We start from the raw sequence: 16681 nt of genomic DNA, 5'->3' as shown, positions 1-16681 counted from the left end.
GGATGGATGGATGGATGGATGGATGGATGGATGGATGGATGGATGGATGGATGGATGGATGGATGGATGGATGGATGGATGGATGGATGGATGGAACACACTTGTTCACACACTGAAATGCTCCTTAAAATCAATATAGTGACTAATAGAGTTTTAGCTGGCAGCTGAATCCAGAGTGGAGGTGATGAAACGAACAGAAACAGATTTCTGTGTGGAAAACAGATGGGATGTTGAAAGTAGATTGGTCATGGAATAATGATCATGGATCATTCTTTTCTGCAAAGATGTACACTTACTGCTCTAAAGACGCCTGAACAGCGCTGGTTATTAAACTGATTAAATCTGTTTGATCCTCTTTGCATTTTCTTACATCAGAACCACTGGTTACAATATATTGAGACTTTTTGATACACCACCTCACAGTAACGCATAACTGGGAAGAAAATGTCACATAAGTGTCACAAAAGCTGAAAAGTCTGGTGTGTATCTATATTTGAACTCTGTGAGCCAATATAAAGCGATATCACCTTTTGCTGCAGTTAAAGCTGGAAATTGTTGGGGGTATTTTTCTACTAGCGTTGCACATCTTGAGGATCCTTCTTTGGAAAGAAGTTCAAGCTCCGTCAGACTGGGAGAGCATAAGTGAAGACTTTTCAGTTTCTTAATTAGTTTTAGATCTGGACAATTCCAACCTCTAAAACGTAATTTTCTGGTCCTTACGCTCTCCTACCCATCATGTATTGGAGGGAGGGTTAGCAGTTGTGTAAAATGCTCAGATTATTGGTTGAACAACGGTCTTTGAATTGTTCAAGATAAGGGACGTTTTATAATCTAACTCTGCTTTAAGCATCTCCTGTTCCTCGCTCTTCATTCTTTTGCTTGTTCTCAACAGACCTCTTGAGTTTTATGTTGAGATTAAATTACACAAGAAAGGACCTTTTTCGTAATTGTGGAACTTCTGAAATTGATTGATGTAACTGGTATTTATTCAGGATTGTCAGCGTAAAGAGGTGTGAATCTGCATACCACACTTGTTACATTTGTATACAAATGAAAAAGTATTTGTATACTTTTTCATTTGTATGAAAACGTTTCATTGTTCTGTCTTAAAATTGGGATAGAATTTGATCAAAATATGACAAAATCTGTTAGTTCCATCGCTGTGACGCAAGTCAATACTGTATACTGCTAAAATAGTTTTTGCCTAAATTTCTCCTGCTCCCTTGACTAGAAATATAAATAAGGGGATTTTCTCCCCCTTCCTTAAAATGCCGTGTTGCCTAGAGAAGCTAAAACTGTTACAGTTTATTTGTACAAGCCTGTGATCTTTGCGATCTCTTCTCTCCACTCTTGGCATCTCATTTAGCCTCCTGCTTATATTATCTATATTTCCTCTTAATAATGCTCATACAAATACATACCACATGTCTTATTTTCTCTCAGTACTCAGTGACAATTCCCCTTCCTGCACCCTGGAAGCAAAAAGTCTCCTTTTTGCTTGACAAAGCCTCTGGTCTTTTTGCTTTTCACACTGACCCCAAATACAAGCTGATATAATTACAGCTCAGAGCTTCTCACTTTGCTCCCAGAGCAGCTGAGCTGTTAGTGTATGCGTTCGTGTGTGTACGTTGCTGATACGACGTGTGGGAAGACAGAAAAAGGGCGCTGTTAAGTTTACCTTGGTGTAGAGTGTTGGTGCATGACAAAGAAATTGGGTCGTTAGATATTATCGTTGCTAAATAAAAACAGGTATCAGTGAGGAAGCTGCTCATTTTCAGCTCCTCGGTGGACTCCCCGTCTCCACCTACTCCCTTGACTACATGTTATTATTTAGGTCTTTTCTTTTGCAAGAAACCCAAAGAGGTTAAACTGGTTTATTTGTTCTTTGTGTGTGCTCGGTTTACTCCTCATTCAACTTTCTTCTTTTAGATGTAGCTGTGATTAATTTCGCCCTGCATGGAGAGCACAGTGAATACAAACTGATTCCTCAGGAAATTTTCATACGCCCATCCATCCATTTTTTTTATATCCCTGCATGATTATGATTTGGTTAGCATGTAGGAATTTAACTGTAAACATTTAAAGTAGCTGATTTTGACGAGACTTTTCCTATTCCACGTAACAGAACTGAACAAATAAAAAAATAAAGTCTAGGACCAGTTAAATCTAAATAAGGATATATAATCTAGAGATATGTGAAGATAGATTATTTTGAGTTTATGTCAGTCAATAAATTTGCCTTACTTTAGAGTTAACATGAATTAAACAATCAGGAGTCTATTTTAATCAAGATTTTATTATTTCTATGAGCAGAAAGGCAATATGGAAGACTTTTGCCTAGCTTCTCTAGTCAAGTAGAGTCCATTCACCAAGAAAACAATTTTCCAACCACAGTTGGTTTCAGACATTTATTAAGAGTTCCTGTTGTTGACCTGTTTCAGCTGATATTGTCCAACCGGCTTACGGCACAGAGAGCATCTCATCATATTTACCGTCTTCTCTTCATTTTTGGCCCACAGTTAAAATAAAAGTCGAAGGTCGAAGTGTTGACTACTGAACTTGGGAAGGTAAAAATTCAACTTCTTCCATAAAATGAGTTATGCTGTCATATCAAAAGGTTTGAGCCTGACAGGCAGTTTGATTGACGGATTGGATCCTCCTCATTGGGATCTTCATCCACCACTTTGTCTTTTACTGACCACAAAGTAGTTAAAAGTTTTAATCTGTTCGGGTTTCATGTCAGCAAAGCCGCTGGGTAGGATGCTTCAGGTTCTGCTCTAGAATGAACTTACACAATTTTATGAAATAATAACTTTTTTTGTCTAAAGATCTAAGAAATGCAGTGAGGAATTAGCATGGCATTGAAGCTCCATTTTAAGACATAAATTGCACATCAACTTTCCCAGTTGCAACGAGTCAAGAGAGTTTTTAATGCATTTTCACTGCATAAAGAGCTGAAATCAGAGAGTTCCACTGCAGAAGTGATTTAACATTAATGATGTCGGTTTAATGTAAGTTTAATCACTTTTGGTGTGCGCATGCATGCGTCTTCCCGCATTTGCCTCAGTTCAAGTTGAAATTGAAAGCTGCCCCAGTGGCACCTCTAAGGAAAACTCATGAATGATAATCAGCATCCATTATCTCCGTTCTGCGAAGCCCTTCATAAGTTATACATATTCAAAGTGAAGTCATGCCAAGATTACCCTGCCATTTTCTACAGACACACTGCGGGAATCCAAGGTTTTTCTGTGCCAGACATAATCATGGACATCACTCTCTGCGGCTTATTCCCAGAGGAAAAGGCCTTGATGAAATAGGATGTTAGCATTTTCACAGAATTTGTCTAGGCCTCAGCACTTTGAAAGCGTTAAACCCCATAAATAAAATAAAAAAAATTGTCTGCTGCATCTACTCATTTTCAGAGAGATGAAAGGAGAAGGCACAGGCAGGTTTGTCTTTTTTTTTTTTCCTGAAACTGCAGTGCAGTCATGACTGTTAATCTTGTGTGTGTGTATTACAGAGGGGGCACATTAAGTGACTGGAACTGATGTGCAGAGATCTTTCAAAGAGAGATGTTATTGGTGGCAGAAATTGCTTAGTGGAGTGTGAAAAGAGAAAGGGGTTTATCTACCTACCTTGAAGGAGTGAGATATATTCAAAGGGTGAAAGAAAAATGTCTCTCCATCAGCTTGGTCGAAATGAAAAATGCCCATCACTTGCAGTTGCCTTGGCAATCTCGATTTGAAATTCTGCGTAAGCACCTGGGGTGGCGTGCGCGTGCTTCCGCGCGCTTGCGGATCTGAATCACGAAGAGAGGATGTTTAGTAAATTCCCCTGGTCTTCCAGGCATGCTGTCGAGAGGTGTCGAGTTTAAATGGCAGTAAGGATTACGTACGTGAACACATCACGTTTTGATTTGCAAAAATGTCAACCACCGATCTATTCTGTCTGAGAATTAGGATTACACGGAGAGATTAAAGGCAGCTTTTAAAGGCCAGAGAGTTTAATTGCATGGAAATAACTTGTCAGGATTAAACTCCTGTAACTCAAACCGCGGGAGATCTCCTGACGCGTTCTGTCCTTTTAGTCGCGGGGGAGCATTTATGGCGCTTCCCTTTTAAGGTATTGTGGGAAAACCACCTGAGTAGACCAAAACTAAAGTTGCGCTCCGGCTCATCAATGACCAAGCTGGGAAAGCGTGGGGACCAGCTGACAGATGGAGCGCCGCAACTCCAAAGGTCGGAACGGTGTCACCATTTCAAGTAAAAGCCAGCCACCCATGGAGCTGTTATCCTCTCATAATTTCACACCGCCACACACGGTGACTGCTCTCCCTGCTGGAGCTTTGTTGCTCAGACTTTTCTTACAGAAACATAGGAGTGCCAGTCTTTTAAAAAGTTCAGCTCCCACAACTCAGAAGGTCAGAAACATTACCTGCATTTACATGTGCGCCAGCTGCCCCTTCCCTCTGGGGCGGCTTCTTTTTCTGGGCAACACGGGATGAACAAGATTAGGTGGGAATGGTTTCCTGTGTAAATAAGAGCCGCAGTGTGTGACGTCGTTGGCAGCTGCATTGGGGTTTTGTCACGTAAATAAATTAGGGCCATTTAAAGATTGTTCTTAAATGCTCAATTGGACATTGATACTACAGTCGACCCAACTGTTAGAGGGGGAGATATAAAAGTGAATCTGCATTAATACGGTGCACACAAAACTAATAAGCTACGACTTTATTGAAACACCTTATGATTTAATTTCACTGTTCAGTCTTCTCAGCATCCTTCATTTTTGTCAGACAAGATTTGCCTAAGTCTGTCAGATTATTGTGAGATCTTTTAACCTTTTCTGGAGACCTCTTAAATTTTCTCTAGGATTAAGTTCTGTTTTGACTTCAATTATGATTTTTAAAAATGTTATTTTGTTCTAGAGAAGTCTATCTCTAGAGCAAAAGAGATTGACTTCTCTTTTGTTCTGGAGATTAATCATCATATAATCATCACTATATATTGGACTTATAGTGATGATTATACAAGAAATCATGTTATTTAAATTTTTTCATAATGCGCACCTTGCCCAAAACCCCTCAATCAGACCCCGAAGTGGTCTGGTTGTGTTTAGATGGTAGCTTGGCTATTTCATTTTATAAAGAAGAATCATGCTTTGGCTGATTTCAGCAACTGTAAATCCAGCCGGACATTTCCTCATAAAAAAACAGTTTGCTGTGATCCTTTGGGCCATTCAAGTAGAGCTCTTGACAATTTCATATACATATGTTCACTGAACAAGGGTGAAAGGGGGGTTCTACTGCAGCAGACTGTAAAATGCAAAATGGATTGTCACGCTTTTGACTCCTCTGTTCATATGCAGCAGCAAAATCCCTGAGAAGACTTTGTTTCTCTCTTTAACTTGGTCCATTCGCTGTCAACACTTGTCTTTGCTGAAACTATCCTGACTGAAAAATGTAGTTGTTGTTTCAAACTACTGTTGGCCACAGATAACGTGCTCTCTCCCGAGTATTAACACTAGTAGCACTGCAGGCAGTGCTGGAGTCGAAATAATAATCAGTCTGAACCGTGGCATGAAACCCCATGGGTTTTTGGAGAACAGTCGAAGTCTATGAGGAAGATTAATCCATATCAGGCTTTAGTTAATCCTACAGTGCTTGTTAATGAATTTCAAGGTTTTTCTCGCCAGAAGGACAGAACTATGCTAGAACTGGATACTGCTTTGCTGTCAGATGGACTGGCTCAGAGGAAGGAACAGGACACAGCGGGATGGGGCGCCCGTTTTTCTGGCCGACATCCATTGTTTCTGTTGTTGACTGCACTGTCACCTGCCGTCTCACACATGTAGCATTAGCCAGCAGATTCCAGCCATTCTCGGGGCCGCTAATTGCGTCTCTGATGCCAGCGGCGCAGCGGAAAAAACGACAACAAAACAATCTGTTACCTCTTTATCACTGTCTGAATTCAGCAGCTTCCCGCACGTTTTTCGGCCTTATATCCCCAACTCTCTGTTTCTCCATTTGGCCAGCAAAAAACAATGTTGCTTGGCAACAACGGTACTAGAAAAACAGCACAGTGTCTATCTGTAATCTCTTTTCAGTGTAGGGAGGTAAAGAGTCAAAGAAGGTAAGTAGAGAGAATAAAGGCTGGGGTGGACAGATAAGACTAGAATGACAGGGAGAGTGAGTTGGGAAAAATGCTGACGACATTTATGATTTTTAAAAACAATCAGTGCTTAGTTTTGAACTTGTATATTTTTCTCTAATCCACATATGCTCACATATTAGCATATTATTACTCTGTTTACATCCCTTCGCCATCAACAAACTACTAGTGCAACTCTGACAGCTTATCTTGCTTTCAGTGGTGGGAAGTAACGAAGTACAAGTACTTCGTTGTACTTCGTTACAGTAACGAAGTAAGTACAGTACTTCGTTACTGTACTTAAGTACAATTTTCGTGTATCTGTACTTTACTTAAGTAGATTTAATAATGGATACTTTCTACTTTTACTCCACTACATTTTACAGTAAATATCTATACTTTCTACTTCACTACATTTATACAAAACTGTCGCGTTACTCGTTACATCCAAGTCGCGTTGCTCTTTTTTTCCGTTAAAATGTGAAGTTCAGGGACTTAAGGTGGCGCCGTAAAATCCGAGCAATAACGTGACTTATGTGTCTGTTGTCACCCATCGGCTCCCCCTTTACTCGCACGCGGAGCTCCAAGACATGCGCAGTGGTTTTCTCTGAGCGTCAGTAATATAATAGTACAGAAGCGCTGTATAAATCATAAGATATGGCGACATGTAAAATCAGCAGCGCTTCACTTTCACAGACGGTGGGGACTTCGTCCAATTTTTAACGTTACTTGGAAGGAAAACTTAAAGAAAGGTAAGCTCCGTGGACGTGATGCTAGCAAAGCTAGCTGTATTGACTGAGACACATGTTGCATCTGTGATGAAAAACAGTTGTCACTCATGCGCTGACTTACTGTGTGGAGGTGTTGACTGACATGTCGCAGATATGGGACAACGCTGTGACCAAAGTGCAATATTGTAATATGACATTCATGGATGATCCGATTCTTCTGGACGGATCTTGACTAAGTCCTATAGTACTGAAGCCTCAGTGAGAGCCGTTCTTTGTTCTTGTAATGCTCTGCGTACACTGCAGTAGCTATTCTATTTCATATTTAATTGGTGAATAAATAAAACAAGAACGTAGGAACGCAGAGCATGCTCATTGCTCTTTGTTTTCGTCACCTGTCATGGTGGCAGACGTTGCAGCAGGAGGGAGGATGAGAACAGTCAYGGTGCTCCTCCTGCTTGGTTACTTCTTGCTTATTGGGCCTTGGACAGTGTTCATAGTTGAGCGTTGTTAATTGCTATGTTTAATGGTGCAGACAATTATTATTTCTGACATTGGCAATATGGGCAACAGCACAGGGCGTTATTTTTTTAGGGATGAGGAGACCTCTGTGGATTGTGGCACATAGATGAAAGCAAAACAGAATGAAGAAGAGTTTGAATTGATAGAGCTGAAATAAATTTAACCAGTAAGTATTTAATATCTAGGTGTTTTTATGGGAAAGCGAATCTTTCAGATCAATTTGAGAAGCAGTTTTGATAGGTGCACTTAATTTTATTGTCATGTAGCACGGGGTGCTGGTTTTGATTTGGTCTTGGGTTCGGTGGTCTAGACTACAACTCTGCTACGAGGCTCCTTGGTTCCATGTCCTCCTCCAGGCGGATTTCTTTCAAAATAAATGTGTGGCAAAAAAAGTGAAGTTCATGTTATGTTAGGACAGGAGACAAGATGTTTCCATCCCTGAAATTACGATGCATAGAATCACATATCCAAGTATAAACTATGTTACAGAGTAAACGCAATAAAACATGCTATATCTGTGGCATATGATCATATGATCGGTACACTTAATGATATTAGTGATTAGGCAATGCATTCAGCAAGTACTTTTACTTTTAATACTTAAGTATTTTTAAAAACCAGTACTTTTTTACTTTTACTTAAGTAAAATGTTAATGTGGTACTTTGACTTTTACTTGAGTACATTTTTGTCTGTGTATTTGTACTTTTACTTAAGTACATTTTTTGAGTACTTTCTCCACCACTGCTTGCTTTAAAGGCGAAAGTGTCCAACATCCACCCTGGGGACAATCAGCTAGACCAGGAGAGATGGTTGATACAGATGGACACTTTTGATTTTTAACGAGGTCAAATTTATTACTGGCAGATTAAAATCTTCTTTTTAAAATCTCTGGAAAATGTTAGGAACAACACAAAGTATTTGTCTTAAAATAACCAATTATAATATTTTTTTTTTAATTGAAAGCCAAAACAATTTGCAAACTGGATGCCTTCCTTTTTAAAAATGTCCCTTAGTTCATCGTTTCAGTTTAATGGAATTTAATGGTGTCATTATAAGGAATAGTCTTTTTTAAAATATAAAAGTTGTTTGCTTACTTTGCTTTTTCCTTCCTCCCTCTAAGACTTACAATCTCAGAACAATTGACAGACATTTCTTGTTTGGTGTTGATCTTGATATTCTTTGTTATTTCACATTCCTGCTGTCTTTTTCATCTCTGTCACTTCTCCCAAACCTTCTTGTCCTCCATCTGTTTTATCATTTTTCTTCTTTTTTCTCCTCTTTTCTATCTTCTTGTCTCTACACCTTCACCTCTTTATCTTCCCTGTAATCCTCTTCTCTCTACTCATCACTCCGTCCCCTCCACAAATCATTTCCTCTCATCATGTCCATCTGCTTGCCTTCCTGTCACATTTGTTTGGGTACACATCCCCCTCCATATCACTTCTTTTCCTATAACTCATCTATCTATCTATCCATCTCCAGAGCTTTCATCCTCCTCTTTATTCCCCTGTCCTTATATTATTGTTTATCTTATTTTGCTTTCCTTTTATTTATTCCTCCCTTGACCAGCTCTCCTGTGGTCTGCGCTGAGATGTCAGTTCTGGAGGTTTCGACTCCGCTCTTCCTCTTCCTGCTCTCCATCCTGTTGCCGGGCTACGGTTGCTGGGCGGCGGACGTTCCAGAGGACACCACATCGGAGTTTTCGGTCAGGCTGTACCACCGGCTGCAGGCGGCAGGGGATCAGGAAAACATCATTTTTTCTCCACTGAGTGTGTCTGTTGCCCTCGGCATGGTGGAGCTGGGAGCCCGGGGGGCTTCGCTGGAGGAGATACGAGAGGCTGTGGGATTCAGCCACTTACTGCCTGGTGAGATAAACTTCCCAAGCATCACACTCAACAGGCTGAGAGAATAATGCACTGTTGTCCGTTATGGTTGTCAGTTCAGGTGTTGTGGTTTACAGTACCAGCAAATTCAAATTGTCCACTTAATAAATAGCTCATTTTTAAAATTTGGAAAATGATTAAGTGTTTGTTTTTTTTTCCATGTAGAAATGTATAGAAAATCAGTTTGCTACACATTTAAAACTTGCTGTCTTATGTGTGTGTGTCTGCTGTTGTGCTCTGAAAGACTTAACTTTTTATATTGTTTTTGTAAGTTACATTTTTGAGTACTAGATAAAAAAAATATGTGGCTAATATTTCAAAATATTACTCAAAAGGGAAAGTCAAGAATCCTCAATTTAACCCTTATGACTTTGACATGGCAAAGGTGTGTAAACATGTACTACATGTGTGTACAGGATACATACGCAGGGACGGGATGAATGTGTGTGTGTCTGCCGTTGTCCATGTAGGCGTGGAGTTCTCCTTGCTCCAGAACTTGACAGAGGCGCTCTCCGATGATGACGCCCACTACGTGATCCGGTTTGCAAACAGCCTCTTCCTGCAGGAAGGCATCAGCTTTAACCCGGACTTTCTGCACCTGATGAAGAAATACTTCCAGGCCGAAGTGGAAACTGTGGATTTCAGCGAATCTTCGGTGGTCGCCGAACAGATCAACAACTGGGTGGAGAATCACACAGAGAGTAAGTGAGACCAATAGTGAAAAGGGGGGGAATACAGCAGGTGAGGTGCATTTATAATGTTTGCATTTTTTTACTTTAACTAGAAGATTCCAAGCTATGTAAAGCCTAAGTGCACTAATGCTTCATAATTCTTTGTCATGATTCCTAAACCTTCTTTAGGAAAATTATCCAGATTTAAAACATAATTCAGTCGAAATTTTGTTCCCTACAGGCAAGATTCGTTCACTGCTGTCAGCCGAGGATTTCAGCAGCGTCACCCGTCTCACGCTGGTGAACGCCGTCTATTTCCGAGGATCCTGGAAGAACCAGTTCAGGCCAGAGAACACCAGAACCTTTTCCTTCAGCAGAGATGATGGCTCGGAGGTTCAGACCCTGATGATGTACCAGCAGGGAGACTTTTACTACGGTAGGCATGAGTCTGCATGCGCATGTGTGCAGAACCGGACCAGTGTATCTTTATTTAGAAACTTTACTTTACTCCGCTTACTTCTCAGTGAGATTTAAAATGTTAATCTAAGGTCTAAAATATTGATATTTAGCATTAGCAGAGTGAAAGGCATTTTTTTCAGCTCATTGAATTTGCCCACATTTGTAACAGTTGTTCTCCTAAAATATGAAATATTTCAGAGTTCCCTCTCAGTGTCTTACTCTCCTTTGTGCCTTCTGTACTGCCAAAAACAGTCGCATCATGTTGTTAAGCTGCAACTAAAATTGGTGCATTTGAGTTATTTTGGTGACATCTGCATGTGTGGGCAGAGCGTTCACACACACACATACAGATACATATTCATGCATACACACATGAACGAGAGGGATGCCTAATGTGTTTTCCTCTGATGAGTCCAGAGGGTGTGAACGTGTTGACTGTGTGTGTGAGAGCTGTAAACAGGAACAGGTCCTTGTGGAGAAGGCCACAAGGACCTGTCTGTCTCATTTTGCAGAACAATCACAGTGGCTAACTAAAACCACCTTAACCAGTTTTTCCCTAATCACCTGCGTGGTTCCTGTGTTTTGGAACCACCTCAGCGGCGGTACAAGCCAGATCTAGCTGGGTTTTGCGTAGAAGCCATTTCTTTGGCAGCAAACTGCATTGGTTGATTGGCCCTGAAATTTGCAACAAGACTGTAGTAATCAGCAAGATGGCGAGCTGCGAATAAATATTTCATGATCAAATCTTGAGATCCTGACCTTTTTTAATTGTTAATTAATTGTACTAATGTTGTTAATACCCCACAATTCACACCAAAGCTTGTGTATCAGTAGTATCATGTACCCTGGGTTCATCAGTTTCTGGTGGCTTTTCAGGTTTTTACTCCAGCTGCAGTCCACCTGGTGTTCATCACAATCCTTTTAACCTTAACCCAAAGGTGTCAATGTTACCTGTACAACTTTTACTGACACACTTTTTTTCTTCTACTTAACTTTCCACTGGCTTTCAGTATAGGTCACCATGATGATACACCAGGAAATACCTTGGAAAGGATTTGGTTGTTCCGTTTAAACACAAAATATGATGCAACTTACCGTATTCTTTGTCGCTGACAGATGTAACTCTGCCCTATAGGGGCCACACCAACATTTCCTCTATGATGACATAGCAGAGTGCATTACCAGAAACATTAACATTTTTTAGTATTTCAAAACAAAATGTTATGTATTCTCCAGATTAAATGGCAATAGCAAGTTTAGTTTGTTGGAAATGTCTTTGTAAAGTTTTTCTTTTGTTTCTAAAATGCGCTGAGCGTCCGTAACTTTTTCATGCTTTCTAAAATGCACTCATTGACATTATTTTGTGTCAGTCATTTATTTTCAAGTGACTAGATTTTCATTAAAACACTTCAGAAATGACTTTACAAAACACCAGTCAGTCTATATGTGTCAGCATGATTACATCTGTGGCTGTTTCTCCACAACTAAAGTCCAAACTTGAGCATTTACTTCGTTACATGTCGGTGGCCTTGTTTTGGTCTCTTCTTGATCAGGTGAATTCAGTGACGGCTCCCAGGAGGCTGGCGGTGTGTACCAAGTCCTGGAGATGCCCTATGAGGGCGAGGACATGTCCATGATGATCGTATTGCCCCGACAGGAGGTTCCTCTGGCTTCCCTAGAGCCCATCATCAAAGCACCACTGCTGGAGGAGTGGGCAAACAATGTTAAACGACAGAAGGTGGAGGTGTACCTGCCTAGGTCAGAAACAACATACACATGCACATCAAGACAAGACAGAAAGTTATGATTCTGCCCTTGATGCATTAGTTTAATAAACACCAAAACACATTTATGGATTGAGGCTGCCCTGTGCGAAACGCTTAGGTTTTATGATCTTCTTCCTCCTCTCAGTCTGTCTTCTATAAAAGCAATTCTTTGTTCACTTTATCTGCAGATGAAAACAAGTAATGTATTTTTTTCATAGGAAATAGGACACTTAACTTTTATAGCCATGGAAAGTGAAGACATTTTGATAGAATATACTTAAACAACTTGTCATAAAGTAACCATTACTGCCCTTCTGCTAACCTGTATGTAACATGACTTAAGAAATGATCAATGTTAATTATATGGTAATGCTGTTTTCATTTTATTCATGAAAAACATATAGTTTATACGTTTTATCAAATTATCCATTAAGACACAACGCAAACATTTTACTGAACTCTTTCAAATGTTTACATACACTGGTGTACATTTTTTCTCATTACAGTCACAAATCGTAATGTATTGTGTTGTATTTTTATTCAGCTCAACTAAATGTACGTGAAAAACTAGCACAATGTGGAAAGAAAAACAGTTTTCTTTTTTTTTTCTTAAAGGTGTGGCATGCATTGAGCCCAGTTCACTCTCATACCTCTAAATAACGTTAATTGCAACATATTAGTCAAAGTCATTTAATTGTGTAATTCTTTGACAGCCTTAGATGTTTACTGGAGAACATTAGAGAACAAAAAGAACTATTGATACTCCATGTTACCGTATCCGATTCAGTTCCCATGCCGTCCCCTATTCTCTCGCTCTGCAAAAATCCTGTCTTAACACTGCAAATAAATGCCACTAGTTTTACAAATACATTTTTGAAAAGGTGGTTAATCAAACTGAGGTTATATTTGTATACTTGTTTGATGATCTGGAACAAAACGGCGTGACAACAAAACAAAAACAGAAGGAATCTGTAAGGAAAATGCTTTTTCAAATCTCTGTATTCTTCTCCTACTTCACAGTTCTTTATAGGTCTATTAGATAAAGTCATTGTAACTACATCGTGTTTTTACTGCTGCAGTTTAATGCTAATTTATCATCAGTTTTCCATCATCAGCCCTTTTATGAGGGACCATCTTGTTTCTCTTTTATGTTGACTAACTGTCAGGTTTAAGGTGGAGCAGAAGATTGATCTGAGAACCATCCTGCAGGACCTGGGAATTACTAAAATCTTCACCAATGATGCTGATCTCTCTGCCATGTCAGGTGAGGCATGACACACAATTCAGACAAGGCTAGTGAACTTTCATAATAATCACATGGATACAAACGGCGTGACAAAAGCTGGTAAATGAACGGCAGTCTGCATATTGGCAGCAAGAGGTGGTGTTCTGCACTTTTCTAAGGTAACCACAGTAATTGTCAGTGAGTGGGCAGTTCGGAGCTGTCACATCCAGCAGTAAAAATAGATCCTCAAAGAGCAGCTCAGATACACGCCGACAGAGAAATATGGGATGTATGTGGAGATATTTTACATCTGCGCCAGAAAGATACACAAAGTTAACAGATATATAACCCGACATACAGTAAATGATGGAGTAAAACCTTTAATTTATTGTGCTTTGATAACATTAATTATGCTGTTGAAATCAGCCATCTTCTATAAGGGGATTACATTGTAAAGCCTAGTCTTTAGCCAGAATAGCAACTTGTGCACGTCCCTATTCACACAGCTTCAGCTTCACATGTACTCAGAGGACAGGTCAGGCAGATAAGAGGAAGGCCACTTAACTCACTTTCAGTCTCTGTGGAAATAATTAGGCTGTATCCTTCGACTTAATGTCTGGAACAAGGTGCCCCTTGATGCGGTCTATCTGTCTGCTTGTCAGTGTTGGTTTAATAAACACTCAGGACTGCTGTGTGTTTATGCTTTAGCTAAACATGCAACTTATAGTCTATATTAAAACTTAATTGCCTTCCTATGTGCATGTTAAAAAGACAGTTATGACTTCTATGTCTTGTGCAGATGGGAAGGACCTGTACATTGGAAAGGCAGTGCAAAAGGCTTACCTGGAGGTGACGGAGGAAGGTTCAGAAGGAGCTGTTGGATCTGGTAGGGTTTTTTGGGTTTTTTTTTTTGCATTTTACTTTAGTATGAATAACTCCCATGCACTGAAATTAATTTAAACTACACTGATTGCTGTGGTTAAGTAGAACAGGTACTGAACTGTTCCCTCATTGTTCTCTGTCAGGAATGATTGCCTTGACCAGGACTCTGGTGCTGAACCAGCAGGTCATGGCGGATCATCCATTCTTCTTTGTCATCAGAAACAGAAGAACAGGTGCGTGTGTGTGTGTGCATATCAATGTACAGTATGACAGGAGCCTTGTGCAAAGGACATTCCAAAATAGTGAACTTTTTCATATTTTTGACATGTCGAGCAACAAACTCCACAGTTTTTTTTTACTGACTTTTTATGTATTGAGAAACACAAAGCAGTGCATTTCTGTGAAGTGGAAGGAAAAGGATGCATGATGCTCAAATTAGTAAAAGTGTGGATTTGGATTGATTCCCTTTGCTCAGATATCCATTAATAAAATCCAGCGCAACCAACTGCCTTCAGATGTAACATAATAAGTTAACAAACATCACCTGTTTGTCATAACATCTCAACATGCATTCAGCTTCACAGTCTACAGAGTTGTGGAGAAGTTGAAAGCAGGTGTGGATAGTGATAAAAGTCGGCAATTGACCATGGAAGGGACAAACAGGGACAAAATCTGTTCTTATGAGATCAAAATGTAACTTTTTAGCTTACGTGCAGAATTATATCTATGCCAGAGAACGTATGATTCAGGTGTGATGGAGAAGGTTTGCATCTAGAAGTTGCAGAATGGCAGCTCTCGAGGACTGAACTTGGACACCTCTGCTGCAGATTTGCTGTATTTAATTTTGCTGTATTAAATACAGCAGAATTTGCTGTATTTAATACGTGTTAGAATGTCTCAGTTGGAGTCTAGACCTAAATCCAATAGATAATCTGCACCAAGTTGATGCTCACAGAAGCTTTTCATCCTATCTGACTTCTGAAAAAGAAAGATGTGATAGTTTTCTTATTTTCACCTTCAAGAAGTGTTTAAACAAATTCAAATCCCCATCTATCATGATTTCCCTTCCAATTTACATGTATGTACTCGTTTGTGTTGGTTTATTGTAAAAATAAAATAAAACAATCCCAACATATTAGTATGTATGTTCTGTTGCAAGGCACTATGTCCACAAAATGTTAAGTCCAGACAGTCTATGAATTTGATAAGCATGATTCCACCTGTACACCAGTTTTCTGCTGTTCACATAAATAAAACTTCCCTTTATCTGTCTTTTTCTTTAAGGCTCCATTCTTTTCATGGGCAGAGTCATGACCCCCGAAGTCGTCGAGCCCTTCGACCACGACTTCGACTCCGTTTAGACGAGACGCGAGGCTGCTCTGTCAATCAAATCCTGACGTCATAAATGCTACCTATTCTCTATCGCCATCCTCAGCTGTGTTTTATACTCTTTACAAAGAATATATATTATCCTAGTACAATATGATATATGATGAAACTGCGACATACAGCATACTGTATAATGTGACAGTGTTTTTATACTGCAAGCTTTAAATTCTTGAATACATTAGATGTAAATATTCGCTAGTAAAGTGCGGTTTGTATGAGCGACAGGGACACACTGTATGTAATCCATGCACAGCCCCTTTAAGTTCAGCTCAGGAGCTTAGCTTCTTACTTACCTGCCATAAAACATATGACACTCAAAATGTACTCAACTTAAGAGCAACACTTTGGTTATATTTCTGTATGATTAGCGTTGTGTTTTATATGCATACATTTGCTTACTATTTATTGCAGGAAAAACTGTGCAAGCATTGCATTCCTACAAAATATCTTAGAATCTTAGTATTGAGACATTTTCTGTCTGCAGTAGGCACATGGTTTAGCTCCTGAGGAAATATTATGCCTTATCGTATGTGAATGGTTAATTGAGCCCGAGCTGGGCATCGTACAGGTAAGCCGAGGGGATTGTGTAACTAGGCCAGGTTGCTATGGCGATGGACCAGAGGATGAAGGTAGATCTGCAGCACTCTTGTGGATGTACATTTAGCAGGAAACAGTAACACCAGCTGCATCGATTCTTTTATTTGACCAAACATGAATGTGTTTCCATTAAAATCTCTCTCTATATATATATATGGACATATAATCGTTTGCGTGTGATTACTGTGCTTTTGTATCACTAAAGGACACTGTTTAGGTTTTAAGCAACATGACTTGTACAACTATGATGAGAACATACTGTATAAGTTTTTGCTGGGTTATTTAAACGTAAATTGGAATTAGGAGAAGAAAAAATAAATATGTTACTTTACAAAAAATACTTCAGCATTTGAAAATTCAGACACTGGCACAGCTTATTTTTTCATGAAATGTGCACCACAGTGTCCTG

General features: G+C 39.6%; 1 protein-coding gene across 2 annotated transcripts in view; it reads left to right on the top strand.

Moving 5' to 3' along the window:
• Positions 1-16427, top strand: part of serpini1 (serpin peptidase inhibitor, clade I (neuroserpin), member 1) — an 18658-nt gene extending 2231 nt beyond the window's left edge. The window contains exons 1-9 of one of the 2 annotated variants that reach the window (XM_008425332.2): positions 6028-6131; positions 8970-9265; positions 9754-9984; positions 10196-10390; positions 11967-12171; positions 13346-13443; positions 14204-14290; positions 14430-14519; positions 15571-16427. In XM_008425332.2, coding sequence (XP_008423554.1) covers positions 6043-6131; positions 8970-9265; positions 9754-9984; positions 10196-10390; positions 11967-12171; positions 13346-13443; positions 14204-14290; positions 14430-14519; positions 15571-15647 — 1368 coding nt within the window. In that variant the 5' untranslated portion in view covers positions 6028-6042 and the 3' untranslated portion in view covers positions 15648-16427. Of the gene's footprint in view, positions 1-6027; positions 6132-8969; positions 9266-9753; positions 9985-10195; positions 10391-11966; positions 12172-13345; positions 13444-14203; positions 14291-14429; positions 14520-15570 lie in introns of those variants that run through there. The other variant, XM_008425333.2, reaches the window with a different exon arrangement.
• The last annotated feature ends 254 nt before the right edge of the window (positions 16428-16681 follow it).

The sequence above is a fragment of the Poecilia reticulata genome, linkage group LG13 (genome assembly GCF_000633615.1).
Source record: "Poecilia reticulata strain Guanapo linkage group LG13, Guppy_female_1.0+MT, whole genome shotgun sequence".
NCBI lineage: Eukaryota > Metazoa > Chordata > Actinopteri > Cyprinodontiformes > Poeciliidae > Poecilia > Poecilia reticulata.
The sequence above is the reverse complement of the archived record's forward strand: the minus strand, read 5'-3'. Positions and strand labels throughout refer to the sequence as shown.